General features: G+C 34.1%; 1 protein-coding gene across 1 annotated transcript; it reads left to right on the top strand.

Moving 5' to 3' along the window:
• The first annotated feature begins 350 nt into the window (after window positions 1–350).
• On the top strand, window positions 351–6,144 carry LOC108346893 (kinesin-like protein KIN-14C). The gene is made up of 17 exons (XM_017585954.2): window positions 351–484; window positions 581–820; window positions 908–1,052; window positions 1,489–1,598; window positions 1,688–1,807; window positions 2,001–2,204; window positions 2,545–2,754; window positions 2,855–2,929; window positions 3,047–3,193; window positions 3,290–3,419; window positions 3,535–3,644; window positions 4,349–4,510; window positions 4,592–4,806; window positions 5,086–5,167; window positions 5,252–5,356; window positions 5,442–5,549; window positions 5,710–6,144. The coding sequence occupies exons 1-17, from the start codon at window positions 476–478 to the stop codon at window positions 5,896–5,898; spliced, it is 2,361 nt and encodes a 786-aa protein (XP_017441443.1). The 5' UTR covers window positions 351–475; the 3' UTR covers window positions 5,899–6,144.
• Window positions 6,145–14,559: the final 8,415 nt, after the last annotated feature.

Here is a 14,559-nt window from a genome sequence, read left to right as displayed (position 1 = left end):
GCAGGAACTAAATTTATATGTTGGTTATTGTTCAAATTTGAATTTTTAAACTTAATTTGCTATTATAATGGTAATACATATAATTTTTACACTATTAAAATATTTTTAGTTTACTTGATAGTTTATTTATTTTAAATAATGTAATTATACTTTTTTATTATTATTTAGTATTAAATAAAAAATATATACAAGTTTTTAATATTATATTTTGTTATGTTCTTTTAATTTTTATTTTTTATAAAAAACTATTTAATAAATATTTAGACATATTATCGGATAAAGAAAAAGATGTGAGATGTCACGTTTTGCTGATAAATAAAAAAAAAAGAAAAAAAAAACAATGTTACGTTAGTTTCGAATTCAAATTCAAAAGTTCACGCTCCTCTCTCTCTCCCCCCCGACCCTCTCTCTCTCAGACCAAATCTACCAATTCCTTCAATTTCTATAATCAAAACCTCCAATTCCCAAGCCTCACATGGCTTCTGTAAGTAAAGCCTTTTCTCCTCCCACTCAAATATTTATTTCATTTCCTCGCAGTCCATGCAGCTTTTCCTCTAAATCACTTTGTTTTCCCTTGCAGAAAAGGGTGCGCCCCGAAGATGCTTCTCTGGACAAGCGTCGCCGGGGCATCGGAGCTGAGAAAATGGAGCGACAGGGCGGTGCCGCTGCTCCTGGGAGGCACAGAACACCGTTTTCCGTTGTCACAAATCGCTCCGACCTTAACACGACGAGCGATGTCAGCGAGGCAGTTGACTTCACGAAGGAGGAGGTGGAGGCTTTGCTGAACGAAAAGAAAAAGGGAAATACATATGATAGTAAGGTTTGGTTTGTGATGTTCTTGATTTAATCAATTAGTCTATATTTTTTCTTCTTTTTGTTCTTGATTGTTTTGTGGTTTGTTTGGCAGAAAAAGATGGAGCAAATGACGGATCTTATTAAGCGACTTAAGGCCTGCGTTCGCTGGTATAAAAGGATAGAAGAAGGGTATGTTCAAGAAAAGGAAAAGCTTCAGTCTGAGCTAGAGGCTTCTGAGAAGAAGTGCAGTGATACTGGTGTGTTTTATCTCTACGGAGATTTTTGAGAATAAGTTGAGTTGATATGCTGATATACTATTGAAAATTTCTTAATACTGTGTTTAGAAGCATGGTAGCTACTATCTGTCTTGGGTGGGAGAAGGAATTCGTATATTTTTGTATTGTTTACTGTTTGGCTAGAAGTAGGTAGGGATTTAGGTGAATTATAGTTTACACATAAATAGTGACATTCATTCTTCAATATACAGTGAAATAGTTATCGGAGTTATTGTAATTATTTGGTGATGTATTTAGCTTGTTGAGGGTTTATATATTTTGTTTTAATTTATTCTATTTTAAAGACCTGTTTCTTTTATTTTTTTTTAAATTTCTATGATTGAGTCTATAGTGCCTTCATGCCCAGATATAATTTATCTTTGGTTATCAGAAAATTCATACAATTCTGTTTTCTCAGTGACTGAGATGAAGAATAAAATTGATGAGTTGAAGGAAGCTCTATCTGATTCGAGGAAGACAATTTCTTGTCTAGAAGAGAGAATTGTGAAGGAAGAATCAGATAAATTGGTAACGCTGTCTGCCGTCGTTGTGTGGAGTATGTCAAGAGAATTTACTTTATTTCCCAATGACCTCTTTTTTTGTGGCTTCAAATCTAGGAAGCAATTAATTCTTATGGTAAAGAAAAGGAAGCCAGAACTGAGGCTGAGAAAGTTCGGGATGAGAAGTCAGCTGAGCTTGAGAAAGTTCGGGATGAGAAATCAGTTGCTGAGAAGAAGGTGATTCAATGCTATATTCTGTATAAGATTGTTATTTGTAAAATATTGGACTACTGAACTTTACCCCCGAGTAATACAAAATCGATGTCCTCTTGGGTAAATTCTGCACTAAAAAGATGTTCATGTTTTCTGCTATTTGAATCCTACAGATTCCCTCGTGATCTGTTCCTTTTGAAACCATTGAGTTTTGCAGGCCATTTCAAACGAAGATTTGTACAAGCGATCACAGGAGTATAATATGAGCTTGCAGCAGTACAATAGTCGTCTTCAGTTTGATCTTGAAACAGTTAATGAGGCCCTTAAACGGCTTGAAACGGAGAAAGCAACCATTGTTGAGAGCCTTAGTAATTTAAGAGGCCACAATAAGGCATTGCAGGATCAGTTGGTATCTCTTAAGGTTAGTTGTATCTGTATTTTCTCTATAGTTCCACCTTTTGTATGAATTTTTGTCACTAATTTTAATAAATATTTGAAATCAAATGAATTATGTGAATATTGTGATAATTATTTTGCCACATTAAATGCGAAATGGAAGTGATTAACTGGCACTGATAGCTTACCCTTATACTTCTTAAAATCTCATAAGTAAACTTGTTGTAAAGAACCTATTGCATTTTACTGGTACTATTACTATTAGCATTACCTATCTGTTGTCATTGATGGTGGTATATTGATAGCTGCTCTTCTTTTTGTGTTTGTCGCCTCTGTTCTTAAATTTTTTTTAATCGTTTTTTCAGGTTTCACAGGACGAGACTATAAAGCAGAAAGAAATTTTAGTAAATGAGCTCAAATGTCTTCGTGAGGAGTTAAAGCAACTTAGAGATGACCGTGACCGTCAGTTGGAGCAAGTAAATGCTCTAACTAGAGAAATAGCGAGGCACAAAGAATATACTGGGAAAACATGTACACAATTGGATGCATTGATGATTAAAACAAATGCTCTTGAGGTTTGTTATTTTGTTTTGTTCACTTTTATATATTCTTTTATTTCATTAATAGTGCACTTCTGTGTCTAGTGCATTTATGTTATGATGGGTTTCTTTATAGGAAACTTGTTCATCTCAAAAGGATCAAATACATATACTGCAGCAGCAATTGTTTGCTGAAAGAGAGAAGTTAAAGGTAATGTAGTTGGTTTTTATGCTTTGCATAAAAAAGTTGCTTAGCATATAATTTTATTGCAGTGTGCTTTAGTGTTTTTGACAACTACCTGAAACAACCTTATTTTCTTTATGTTAGAATGCTGATCTATCAGCTTCAGACACAAGAACAATGTTTGAAGAGCAGAAGAGAATTATACAGGGGCTACATGAGCGTTTGGCAGATAAAGAATTTCAAGTAGTAGAAGGAGAGAAGCTACGAAAAAAACTGCATAACACTATTTTGGTAGGTATTTCTTGCTTTTTATATATATTTTCTTTGATTTTTATGGTGTAAATCTCCGCTTATAGGTCAATGATATCCAATTAATTTCTATTTCAGGAACTAAAAGGAAATATTCGTGTTTTCTGCCGTGTACGGCCGCTCCTACCAGATGACAGTGCGGACACAGTTGTTTCGTTCCCTACTTCAACAGAAGCTCTTGGTCGGGGCATTGAATTAGTACAAAGCGGTATATATACGAACATTTTTGTAACTCTTCAGCTTTTGTATTTTATGATTTACGTGTTTAGTGCAGTATACATGCTTAGACAAGCATCACAATCCCACTCATTAATGTTGAGCAGGACAAAAGTACAATTTCACATTTGACAAGGTGTTCAATCACGAGGCTTCTCAGCAGGACGTTTTTGTAGAGATATCACAACTGGTACAAAGTGCACTTGATGGCTACAAGGTAATTTCTAGTTTGCCTCCTTTCCCTTCAGTATTTCTCTGGCAGATCATAGTACTCAGGAAATAATTATCAAAATGGCTAGCAAGAAAAGAAATAGCCATTGGTGTTTGGGACAGAAGAAAAAAAAACAACTTATCCCAGTGCCTATGTTTGGGACAATGATTTTCTATTTTTAAAATACCATGGATGATTTCTTGCATTTGAGCAATCCTACCAAATTTCTTGGGTGCAGTGGTGGTTAAACCAAAAAAATTAAGTGATTATATTAACATTTGGGATACTTTTTTGTTTGTTTAAATGAAACACTGCGTGAGAGATAAAGTTAATGTTTTTATGATTGTTTGCTTTTTTCCCTTCATAGGAAATAATCACTAATTAGTGATTACATAGGTTGTTGTTAAGTGTTCATTGACCGCTTTATCTCAGTATCTTCCTTGAGTATGCTATCAACGCTTGAAGTATATATTCTTTAAATTTGTTATTTATTATGAACTCTAGCCTCGTAAGATGGCTGGCTGAAGACAACTCAGTTGTGTTTATTTCTTGAAAAGTTGTCTTAGCCGTGGGGTGGAATGAATTATATACCATTTTAAATACGCTTTACTTGAGGCTTATCTTTTTCGTTCATATTTTTTATTACTTTTGTTTGTGTATTTGGGTCTAAGCCGTGTCTTGACACAGAGGGCCATGGTTTGCTATGACAGGTATGCATATTTGCATATGGACAGACGGGTTCAGGTAAAACCTATACTATGATGGGTAGGCCTGATGAGCCAGATCTGAAAGGGTTGATACCCCGTTCTTTAGAACAGATATTTCAGACTAGCCAATCTCTGAAAGATCAAGGGTGGAAGTACACAATGCAGGTTAGTATACTGCATCCTGATTTTCAATTTTCATGTGGCCACATCTTATGGAAACTGAAAAATTTAATTGAACAATTCCAGGCATCAATTCTGGAAATATATAATGACACCATCAGGGATTTGTTATTAACCAATCGGTCAAGTGATCATGCACGAACGGAAAATAATGCTTCCAGCAAGCAGTACACTATAAAACATGATGCAAACGGAAACACACATGTTTCGGACCTCACAATAAAGGATGTTTGTAGCGCAGATGAGATTTCCTCCCTCCTACGACAGGCAGCACAAAGCAGGTATATGGTCTTTAATATTTTGGTCATGAAAATGATTGTTTTGAATGAACTGTCTGGATAAATGTGTGCAAAGTCTGATTCATATGAATTTTAGATGATTTGTTATTCATTTTCAACTAATCAGTTGAAGCTGCTAAGGTTTCCGTTTATGGTTTATAAGTGTACTCGATTCAGTTAGAAAATCTAATAATTTATTAGGGACAACGTGCTCTTGTTATTGGTCTACAATCTATGTATAAATAAGGACAATGGGAAATTGTGGGACTCATTTTTTTACAGGTCAGTGGGAAGAACACAAATGAATGAACAGTCATCCAGAAGCCATTTTGTCTTTACACTGCGTATAAGTGGGAAAAATGAGGTACATGCTTTCTTAATACATATTTTGTTTCTGTTCTTTTGTCCTGTTGACATTATTTCCTGAGGCACTTTCTCTATTTTATAGAACACTGAACAACAAGTCCACGGTGTCTTAAACCTGATCGATCTTGCTGGTAGTGAAAGACTCTCAAAGAGTGGGGCAACTGGAGACCGGTTGAAGGAAACTCAGGTATTCATTGCTGTTAACTTGGGCAGCATGCCAACAATTCTATTTTTCTTGTGTTAACAGCGTTTTTATTAATTGTCACGTTCAGGCTATCAACAGAAGTCTATCTTGTTTGAGCGATGTCATATTTGCTTTGGGAGGAAAGAAAGAAGACCATGTTCCTTTTAGGAATTCAAAGCTGACGTACCTTCTCCAGGTTTGTTAACCTGTTCAAATTTTCATTATTGATGAATTGATGCGGTGGTTGTTATCATATTCAAATTAAAGAGTGAAAATGTTACACTACTTAAGTATGATCAACTTTTATATGTTGATAAAGGAAGATCTTAGTTTAAAATTGCTGTGTTCAATGGCAGCCATGTCTCGGTGGCGACTCCAAAACGTTGATGTTTGTCAACATCTCTCCTGATCAATCTTCCACTGGTGAGTCACTTTGCTCCCTACGCTTTGCAGCCAGAGTCAATGCCTGTGAAATTGGGATTCCACGGCGTCAGACTCATACATCATCATCACGCTCCTCAGAATCCCGTTTGAGCTACGGTTAAAAGAGAGCTTGGCCTGACAAATGGTTTCATCCATACCAAAATTAATTGCTTATTTTTTTGTCCTGCTTTAGCGGCAGAATGAAGAAAATATATATATTCTTTTTAGCTGCTGACGAGTGTAAAATTTAGAGAATCAAACTTGTGTAAATGGTTGTAGAGGCTTGGCTTTAGCCTCCAATAGTATGTACAAATAATTTGTGTACTATTCAGATGTGACATAAGATAGATCTCTATTTGGCTTTTGCACTTGTTTATTCCAATGATTCTTGCTATCACAAAGCGTTATTTGTCCACAAAAGCTCTTCCCAGAAGGTTAAAATTATTGGTCTCCCTCACTATTTATGAGCTTAAACTTCGTTTTGACATGATTTTAGACGACACCTGTAAGATGAGCCTTGAACAACACAACAGAACACTGGGGATCGGGCGGTGGAGTTCAATCAACTCGAGCTATTTTGTTTGCCGTGTGTACAATTTATAGACTGGCTATGGTGGGTTCACAAATCATCCTTCATCTATTCTAATAAAAGAATTTTGTGCTGATTGAATTGAATTTCTTTACTTCTTTTCTATTTAACTAGTCGATTGAGCGTGTAAGCACGGGTTGTCTATTTCTTTTTTAATTTTGTTTTCATTTTGTATATAAAAATAATATAGTAGTGAAATTATTATGTAATAAGATATGATAAAGATTAGGTTATATTATTTTAATCGTTATTATTAGAATAATCAAGTAGTAAATTGAAGTGATATAACAATAATTTGAGTATTAAATATGATAAATGAAATTGATATCATAATATAGTGTCGGTAATTGATTTTACGAAATAATATGTTAAATTGTATACAGTAGAATACTTATTTAAAATATAATCAGATTGAGGTTATGTAAAATTGTTGTTATTTTATATTAGTATTGTAAATCTCTTGGTTATTCTAGCTATGTTTTTGTGGGACTACCTAAGCTTCTCTTGCATCTATCTAGGCTACTAAGGTGTTTAGTTGGCTTATTCATACTACTTACTTGTCTTGTCCAGTTCTCTTTGTTACTAAACAATATTATTAAGTTCTCCACTTAGCTCTATTATTAAGTTTTCCATTTTACTTGGTTGTCTTGCTGAGTTCTTTTTCAACATCTTTATGAGAAGGTCGATCATCTCTTTTCTTTCATTTTCAGACCGATAATCTTTTATCAAATGTTTGACTTTATCATAATTGAAACACTTGCTTGAGTAAAATGGATCAGGAGTTGCAATAAAATGTGAGTGTTTCTCCTTGCACCTCACCTGTTTCGTCCTGCACCTCCAATTTTTATTTAATTTCCACATTTTTCCCTGGTGCACTTTCAACGTCGACTGTCGAACTTCTAACACCGGTTAAGTGGCACTGTATTTCGAATTGCGATTCTTTTTTTTTTCATTTTTTCTATATTTTTAATTTGGCTTGTTAATAATACAGTACATAGATAATTGCTATGATATCATTGATATGTTATTCCTATACTTGTTTATCCATTACAACTTACACTAATAGTATTATACAAGTGCCAAGATAGATTAGTAATCCAACAATATGATTTATAATCTTGTAATTATTATACATGTTCACTATTTAGCAAAACCAAATCCAATCATGAAACCCTTACTGGGGCCCCCTTTACCACCGTAGATACATGACTAGGCATAACTCCTTCCATATATGGAACTGGGGCAAGACGCGAAAGTCCAAAATCAGCCACTTTTGCCGAAAATTTAGAGTCCAACAATATGTTGCTGGCCTTTATGTCTCAGTGGAATATTGGAGGATCAACTTTTGTGTGTAGATAGATACATGAGGCCTTTAGCTGCCCCTAGTGCAATCTTCAATCTCATGGAAAAAGTCAGGGGTTCTTTCGCTCTAACTGTAAACAATAGGCTTACTCTTAAGAGAGACATCTTAAAAAGGAAATTAGGCACACAACTACGTATGTTGGGCTTCGAGACAAGTAATATGTTCAAAGCATATGTGGCTACTCATTCATCAGAATAATGTAATGAACCAAAATCTTAATAAATTCATAATATTAGAAAATAAGAGCATAATTTATACCATAAAGGTGATCCTCAATGTGCCATTAGACATAAATTCATAAACTAGCATCTACAAGCATGAAGCAACAAGCCAAATGGGAGGAATTCAATATAGTCAGAACTGTAATTCGAAACGCGGTAACATTCAACCGGCGTTGGAAATGCGATAGCCGGTGATCGAGTTGCGACAGGGGCAAAGATGAAAATTAAATAAAAATTGGAGGTGCAGAACGAAATAAGTGAGGTGCAAGGAGAATCACTCTAAAAAAATTAGCAAGGTGAACTTAGAAAATCCCATACATGTTTGATGGTTATGAGGATGTAGAATAATGGTAAACGTATATCTCAGTGTCAAATTTTACATCTTGGGGCTCGATAAGCTCGACTCTAGCTCGGGAAAAAATGTTGCTTGATACATATATGTTACAAGTTTTTTTGTTACGCTTGGTGTGGATTCTATGAATGATTTGTATGGCGAAGTTGAGTGTTTGAGTATGAAGAAGCACCCAGCCTAATAATTGATAATATGGTATTGTAGTTTCCAGACACAATATATTGTTGTCTATTTGCAATAAGGTTTAAGGTAACAAAATAACATAATTAGGTATAATCAGAGTGCTTGAGTTGTACATTTACCAAGTCACAGAAAAAATATGGATGCAGTCCTTTGATAGTCCTACAGACCAAGCCTTTTATTGGTGTTGTTTTATTCTGAAATTGATATGGAACAATTAAAGATAATTATGGTAATAAAGGCATAAGACGATTTGGTTTGGTACTCACTTGTCATAGATTTTGGAAAACTTTAAAAACTTCATTTGTTGTAGAGTCCAAAGGCCTTTTCTATTTGTCATGGATTAGTATTTTCAGTCCATCTTTGCTCCATACTCTAGGTACTACAACATATAGTTGGCCATGACTTAAAATTAGAGATGGTAAGTATAATCCTATTGATGCTAGTGATTGTCCTTGGGATTTGTTAATAGTCATTATATAGGATAAAATAATTGAAAATTGTCTTTTGATAAACTTAAAAGGCTATGGTGACTATGATGGTGACATAGACATTCGTGGTATATATACTTCATGACTAGTCTTATTTCCTGTAATAATCTTTGCTCTGATAATATGGTTTGTCAATCTTGTAACTCTTAATCTAGTATCATTACACAAACCCTTGGTTTGATCCAAGTTCCTCAAAAGCAAAATTGGTGTCCTAATCTTTAAACTAATGATATAATTGTGCAGTCCAAATGTGTTTAATGTATTGAGGAATTCTGGTGTAACATGTTGATATGTAGTTTGAATAATTTAGTATTATCAATGCTATAAGAGCTTATATATTATCTTTTTAAGCTTGCAATTTTGAAATTGTTAGGAACAAGACAATAAAAGGGAAAGAGAGAAATAAAGGAGACAAGAATTTAACGTGGTTCAACGTATAAATGTTAATGTCCACGACTACACTAGAAAATATATTTATATTTTGGTGTATCTCTTAAACTTTACAAAGGATTGCTTATATAGCTAAAAAGAGAAGAATATCTCACAGTATTAAACGATGTGAGACTAAATGAAGCTCCACAATACTAACAATTCTCTAGCTTGGAGCTTGATTTACATTATCCCCTAGTGTAGTTGCGTTCATCAACAATTAATCTTGAAGGCCAGTTGAGGCAATACGAAGCCTTAACTTATTTGTTATGATAGTCTTGGTCAACATATCAATTGGATTCTCTACATTTGGAATCTTGGACAAAGACAAGTCTCCATCTTTTATCAAGTTTCTAATAAAATAATACTTCAATTCAATGTGCTTGCATTTAGAATGAAGAACTATATTTTGAGCAAGATATATAGCACTTTGACTATCATTGAATAATGGAGGACCATCTTGCTCTTTTCCTAATTCTTTTAGAAGGTTCTTCAACCATATCATCTCCTTTGTTGCTTCTGAGATAGCTACATACTCAACTTTATAGGTTGAGAAGGAGACTCTTCCGTGAAGTTTAGACTTCCAACTGATAGTTGTACCACCTAACGTAAAACTGTAACTTGTGCTCTTTCTACTATCCTGATCTCCTTCCAAGTCTACATCAGAGAACCCTTATAAAGTAAGATTGCTTCTTGTAAAAGACAAATGCATCTTTGAAGTGCCTCTCAAATATCTCAATATCCACTTCACACCTTCCCAATGCTTCTTTTTGGGAGTTGACAAAACCTACTCATAACTCCCACTGCATGTGTTATGTCAGGTATGGTGCAAACCATAGCATACATTAAGCTCCCTACTGTAGAGGCATATGACACTTTAGACATGTAAGATTCTTCTTCATCTATCTAAGAAGATTGCCCTTTTGAAAATTATAAGTGAGTTCCAAAGGTGTATTCCTGGTTCTTGCATTTCCAACATTGAATCTGCTATGTGATTTTTCTATATATTTCTCCTAAGATAAGTTCAAAATACCTTCAGATCTATCCCTGGAGATTCTTATACCAAGAATTTGTTTGGCTGGGCCAAGATCCTTCATTTAAAAATTTTCTGACAATTATTTCTTGAACTTGTTAGTTTCTGCCATATTAGCTCCTGCAATCAACATGTCATCAACATCTAAAGCAAGGATGATATAAGTGTCAACATATTTTTTTCACATAGCAACAACGATCTTCTTCACATATGTGAAAACCTAAGTTTCTCATAAATTCATTAAACTTCTTGTACCATTGTCTCGGTGCTTGTTTCAATCCATACAAGCTTTTATGAAGCTTGCATACAAGATTCTTATTGCCTTCTGCTTCAAAACCTTATGGTTGTGCCATAAATATTTTGTCCTCAAGATCCCCATGTAGGAATGCAATTTTGACATTTAATATTGTGAACGACCAAGGGATTTCACTAGAGCTGGCCCCCAAACATCTGTATGCACCAATTCTAGCATTTCAACTTTAGATGTCTTTCATGTTTTGGAGAAGCTAACCTTTTTATGCTTTCCAAAGATAAATGTTCACAAGATCCAACATCAACATGGTTCAAGTTATGTACTTTACCTTTTGAGATCATGAGTTTCATTCCTTACTCACTCTTATGCTCAAGCCTTTGATGCCATAAAGAGTAATTGTTGCCAACTTCTACAACTGATCTCATATCCTCATCTGCAATCATGTAAAGAGATCCTTGCTTCGTTCCACGAGCAACAACAAGATTACCTTTCATTACCTTCCAATGTCCATCTTCAAAAGTGATGTAATGCCCTTCATCATCCAACTACCCTATAGATATTAAGTTTCTCTTTAAGGTAGAAATATGTCCGACATTATTCAAAGTTCACACGTTTCCATTAGAGGTTCTGGTGTTAATATAACATCTTGCCACAATATCAAGAGATTTTCCATCTGCAAGGTAAACTTTCCCAAATTTGCGAAAAACTAATTCTAAGGTGTAGTAAGAAATGATGCACCTGAGTCCATAATCCATGAGTCAATGAAACTATCTAAACTACATAATAAGGCATCTACAATTTCATTTATTACAGCATTTGCTGATTGATCATCATCTTGTTTCTTTTTGTCGTTGTTCTTCCTTGAAGGCCAACATTGATTTTAAAGTGACCCTTTTTCTAAAAATTTGAACAAGTGATATCATTTCGTACTTTTGTTTGTGGTCTCCCTCTGGACTTTGATCTACCTTAGCCTTGATTATGACTTTTCTGGCTATTTCTTCCTCTATTTTCAGCACTCAATGCTGAACTAGAATTAGAACTGAAAGATTCCACTAAACTTATCCTATGAACATCTTCGCTTAAAATCAAGTCACGAATGTTATTAAACTTCAACTTGTTGTTGCTTGCAAAATTACTAACTACAATAACAGTTGCACCCCAACTTTCCAAAAGAGATTGTGAGCAAAAAGAAGAAGATGAACATCTTGCTTCAATAAAGGATTTTGATGATGATGTTTCATAGAGAAGTGTTGAAGAATTAAAGAAGTGTTTGGTTCCGAGAAATACTTTGAAGAGTCAATAATTTAATTGTTAAAGACTTGTAATATGTGTATTGTAATTAATTTAATAGTTCAAGAGTCAATAGGCAGAACCCAAGTAGCATAACACTGAGAAAAACTTTTATTTTTCATAAAATATCTCTGTGATAATCGATTATCACAATAAGAAATTATTATTTGAAAATGTTTCTGGAATAATCGATTACCACTTATGATAATCAATTATCAGTGACAGTTGCGAACCTGACTGTTAGTTTTCTGACCTAATTTTCAAATGCAAGAGGCTATAAATAATTAGCTTAAAAATAACTTTTCACTAAGAGTATTAGAGTTGTGTGCTTAAAGGAAACTCTCTTTTTCTGAAAAAGAAATTTGTGTTACTTGGTGCTTATAGGAGAAGTGTTCTTTCTTAGCGTGTTTAAGTGGTGAAGTATACCTACAAAGCAGAGTCAAGTTTTTCATCCTCTTGTGGGTCAAAAGGAGGTGTCTTTCATCTCTTATCTTTTAGAGAGGTGGCTTCTAATCTCAATCTTTATTTTTCTATTGTAAATTGTTACTTATTAGTAGAAAGGTTAATCCCTCTTTTGGAGAGATTAACAATTGAACATAGGGTCTTTTTGCTCCGAACCAGTATAAAAATTATTCATGTAATTACTCTTCTTCTTATTCTACTTTACTTATTTGCTTTTGAACAACGTTAATCTTTTGTTTTTATTCGAAGAAATTTTTAGTTTCATCAAAGAAAATTTTGAAAGCAAAAACCTGTTAAAAAGAAAGCGAATTTTAACTAGAATCAATTCACCCTCTTCTTGGTTTTTGTCCCACCCTCTAATCATTTTGTTGCGTATTTTTCTACAGAGATAATAATAAGATTAATGCTTTCACCTCATTATCAAAAGTTAACTACGAAATAATTGTATTAAATTCGTTAATATGATGGGTAAACGAGTTGCCTTCACCCATTTTGAGGTTGATAAGTCTGCGAATCAAATACACTTTATTGACTGTAGAGGGCTTCTCATACATGTCTGACAACGTCTACATTAAATATTTGGTTGTTTTCTCGTTCATGATGTTGAACGCAACATTCCTTGCTAATGTCTGTCGGATCACACCAAGGGTCTGTCGATTTAACAACTCCTAATATAGGTAGTCCTCTATCTGCATCTTCCAAAACCCGAAGTCACTGCCATCAAATTTCCCAATCTTCACCTTCCCTTCTTCATTGTCATTGCTCCCACTGCTTTCGAAAAAAGCTCCCACGAATTCTTTAAATCGAGATTCCCAAGAAAAAAGGAAACCAAACATTTTCTAATGTGGAAGATCAGACAAAATTGCAACCAAAAAGCATACTAAGAAATTGACTCATGATACCAGTTGTTAGGAACAAGACAATAAAAGAGAAAAAAAGAAATAAATGAGACACTAATTTAACGTGGTTCAGCGTACAAATGCCTACGTCCATGACTACACTAGAAAGTATATTTCTATTTTGGTGTATCTCTCAAGCCTTACAGAGGATTGCTTATATAGCTAAGAAGTGAACAATATCTCAAAGTATTAAACAATGTGAGACTAAATTAAGCTCCACAATACTAACAAAAATGAGTTAGTCTAAGGTGTTGATGTGTATAGACATAGTTAACTGTTAAGTTGAATGACGTACTTGGAATTAATGATAAAACATAACTATTTATTTAATTCACAGTTTCAATTCTGCTTGCTAGAATCGCTCTAGACTGCAAAAGGTTGTAATCACAATAGTTATGCATGAGGTTTGAGTATGTGTTGCAAATTATAACTTTAGTTAGATCATCAAATTATAACATGAATTTTTACTAAACCATCAATATTAGGTTTAGATAATTTTCCATCTTCGAAGCAAATAATTTTGATGACATCACAACATATCTCACCAGCAACTTTGCAAGTGGGAAGGACAAATATTTTATTCCTTATATATCTGGGTAAGTGAAGTTTTAAAACTTCAAAGTTCCATATGTGATTTTAATATATAACAATTAAGTTATTATCAATTTCAGACACCATTGGCAGCTACTTATTGTTTCCCTACCAGAGAGTTATGATGTATGATTTTGCTCATTACACAAGTCTCCTCCCAAACATCTCAGACAAGTAGTTGATTGGTAAGAACCTCAATGTTTGGACTTTCTTTGTTCTATAAATGAATGCTAAAGCCTTTTTTTATAGTTCTAGTGCAGCACATATGATGTTGGTTGGGAAATCAACTGTTAACGGTAGAAAGCTTACATGGGTTGCTCTCAAGGTTTGACATATGCTAAAGCCATACTTTCTTATAGTTGTTTTGTTTACAATTGTGATGATATATTGTAGTGTAACAGACAGAGTGAGTCATATGAGTGCGGATACTACGTAATGTATTGGATGACCCACATTATTCGTGTCCATATCACAATAGGCTAGGAAACGATAATATTTAGATTTAATGAATTTTGTTTTTCTCCATCATTTGGAATTCATATACACTAATTAATATCATGTGTCTTGTGTAGAGATTCAAGACTCCTACTCCACTTCCTGAGAAGTCACTTACATACCTAAGCAATGCAC

This window comes from Vigna angularis, chromosome 9 (assembly GCF_016808095.1).
Source record: "Vigna angularis cultivar LongXiaoDou No.4 chromosome 9, ASM1680809v1, whole genome shotgun sequence".
Classification (NCBI taxonomy): domain Eukaryota; kingdom Viridiplantae; phylum Streptophyta; class Magnoliopsida; order Fabales; family Fabaceae; genus Vigna; species Vigna angularis.
This window is presented reverse-complemented; position numbering and strand designations above follow the sequence as displayed.

Coding starts and splice junctions, on each gene's coding strand:
- LOC108346893 (XM_017585954.2), top strand. Junction 821..907: donor GAAATACATATGATAGTAAG/GTTTGGTTTGTG, acceptor TTTGTTTGGCAG/AAAAAGATGGAGCAAATGAC. Junction 3,194..3,289: donor AACTGCATAACACTATTTTG/GTAGGTATTTCT, acceptor TTTCTATTTCAG/GAACTAAAAGGAAATATTCG.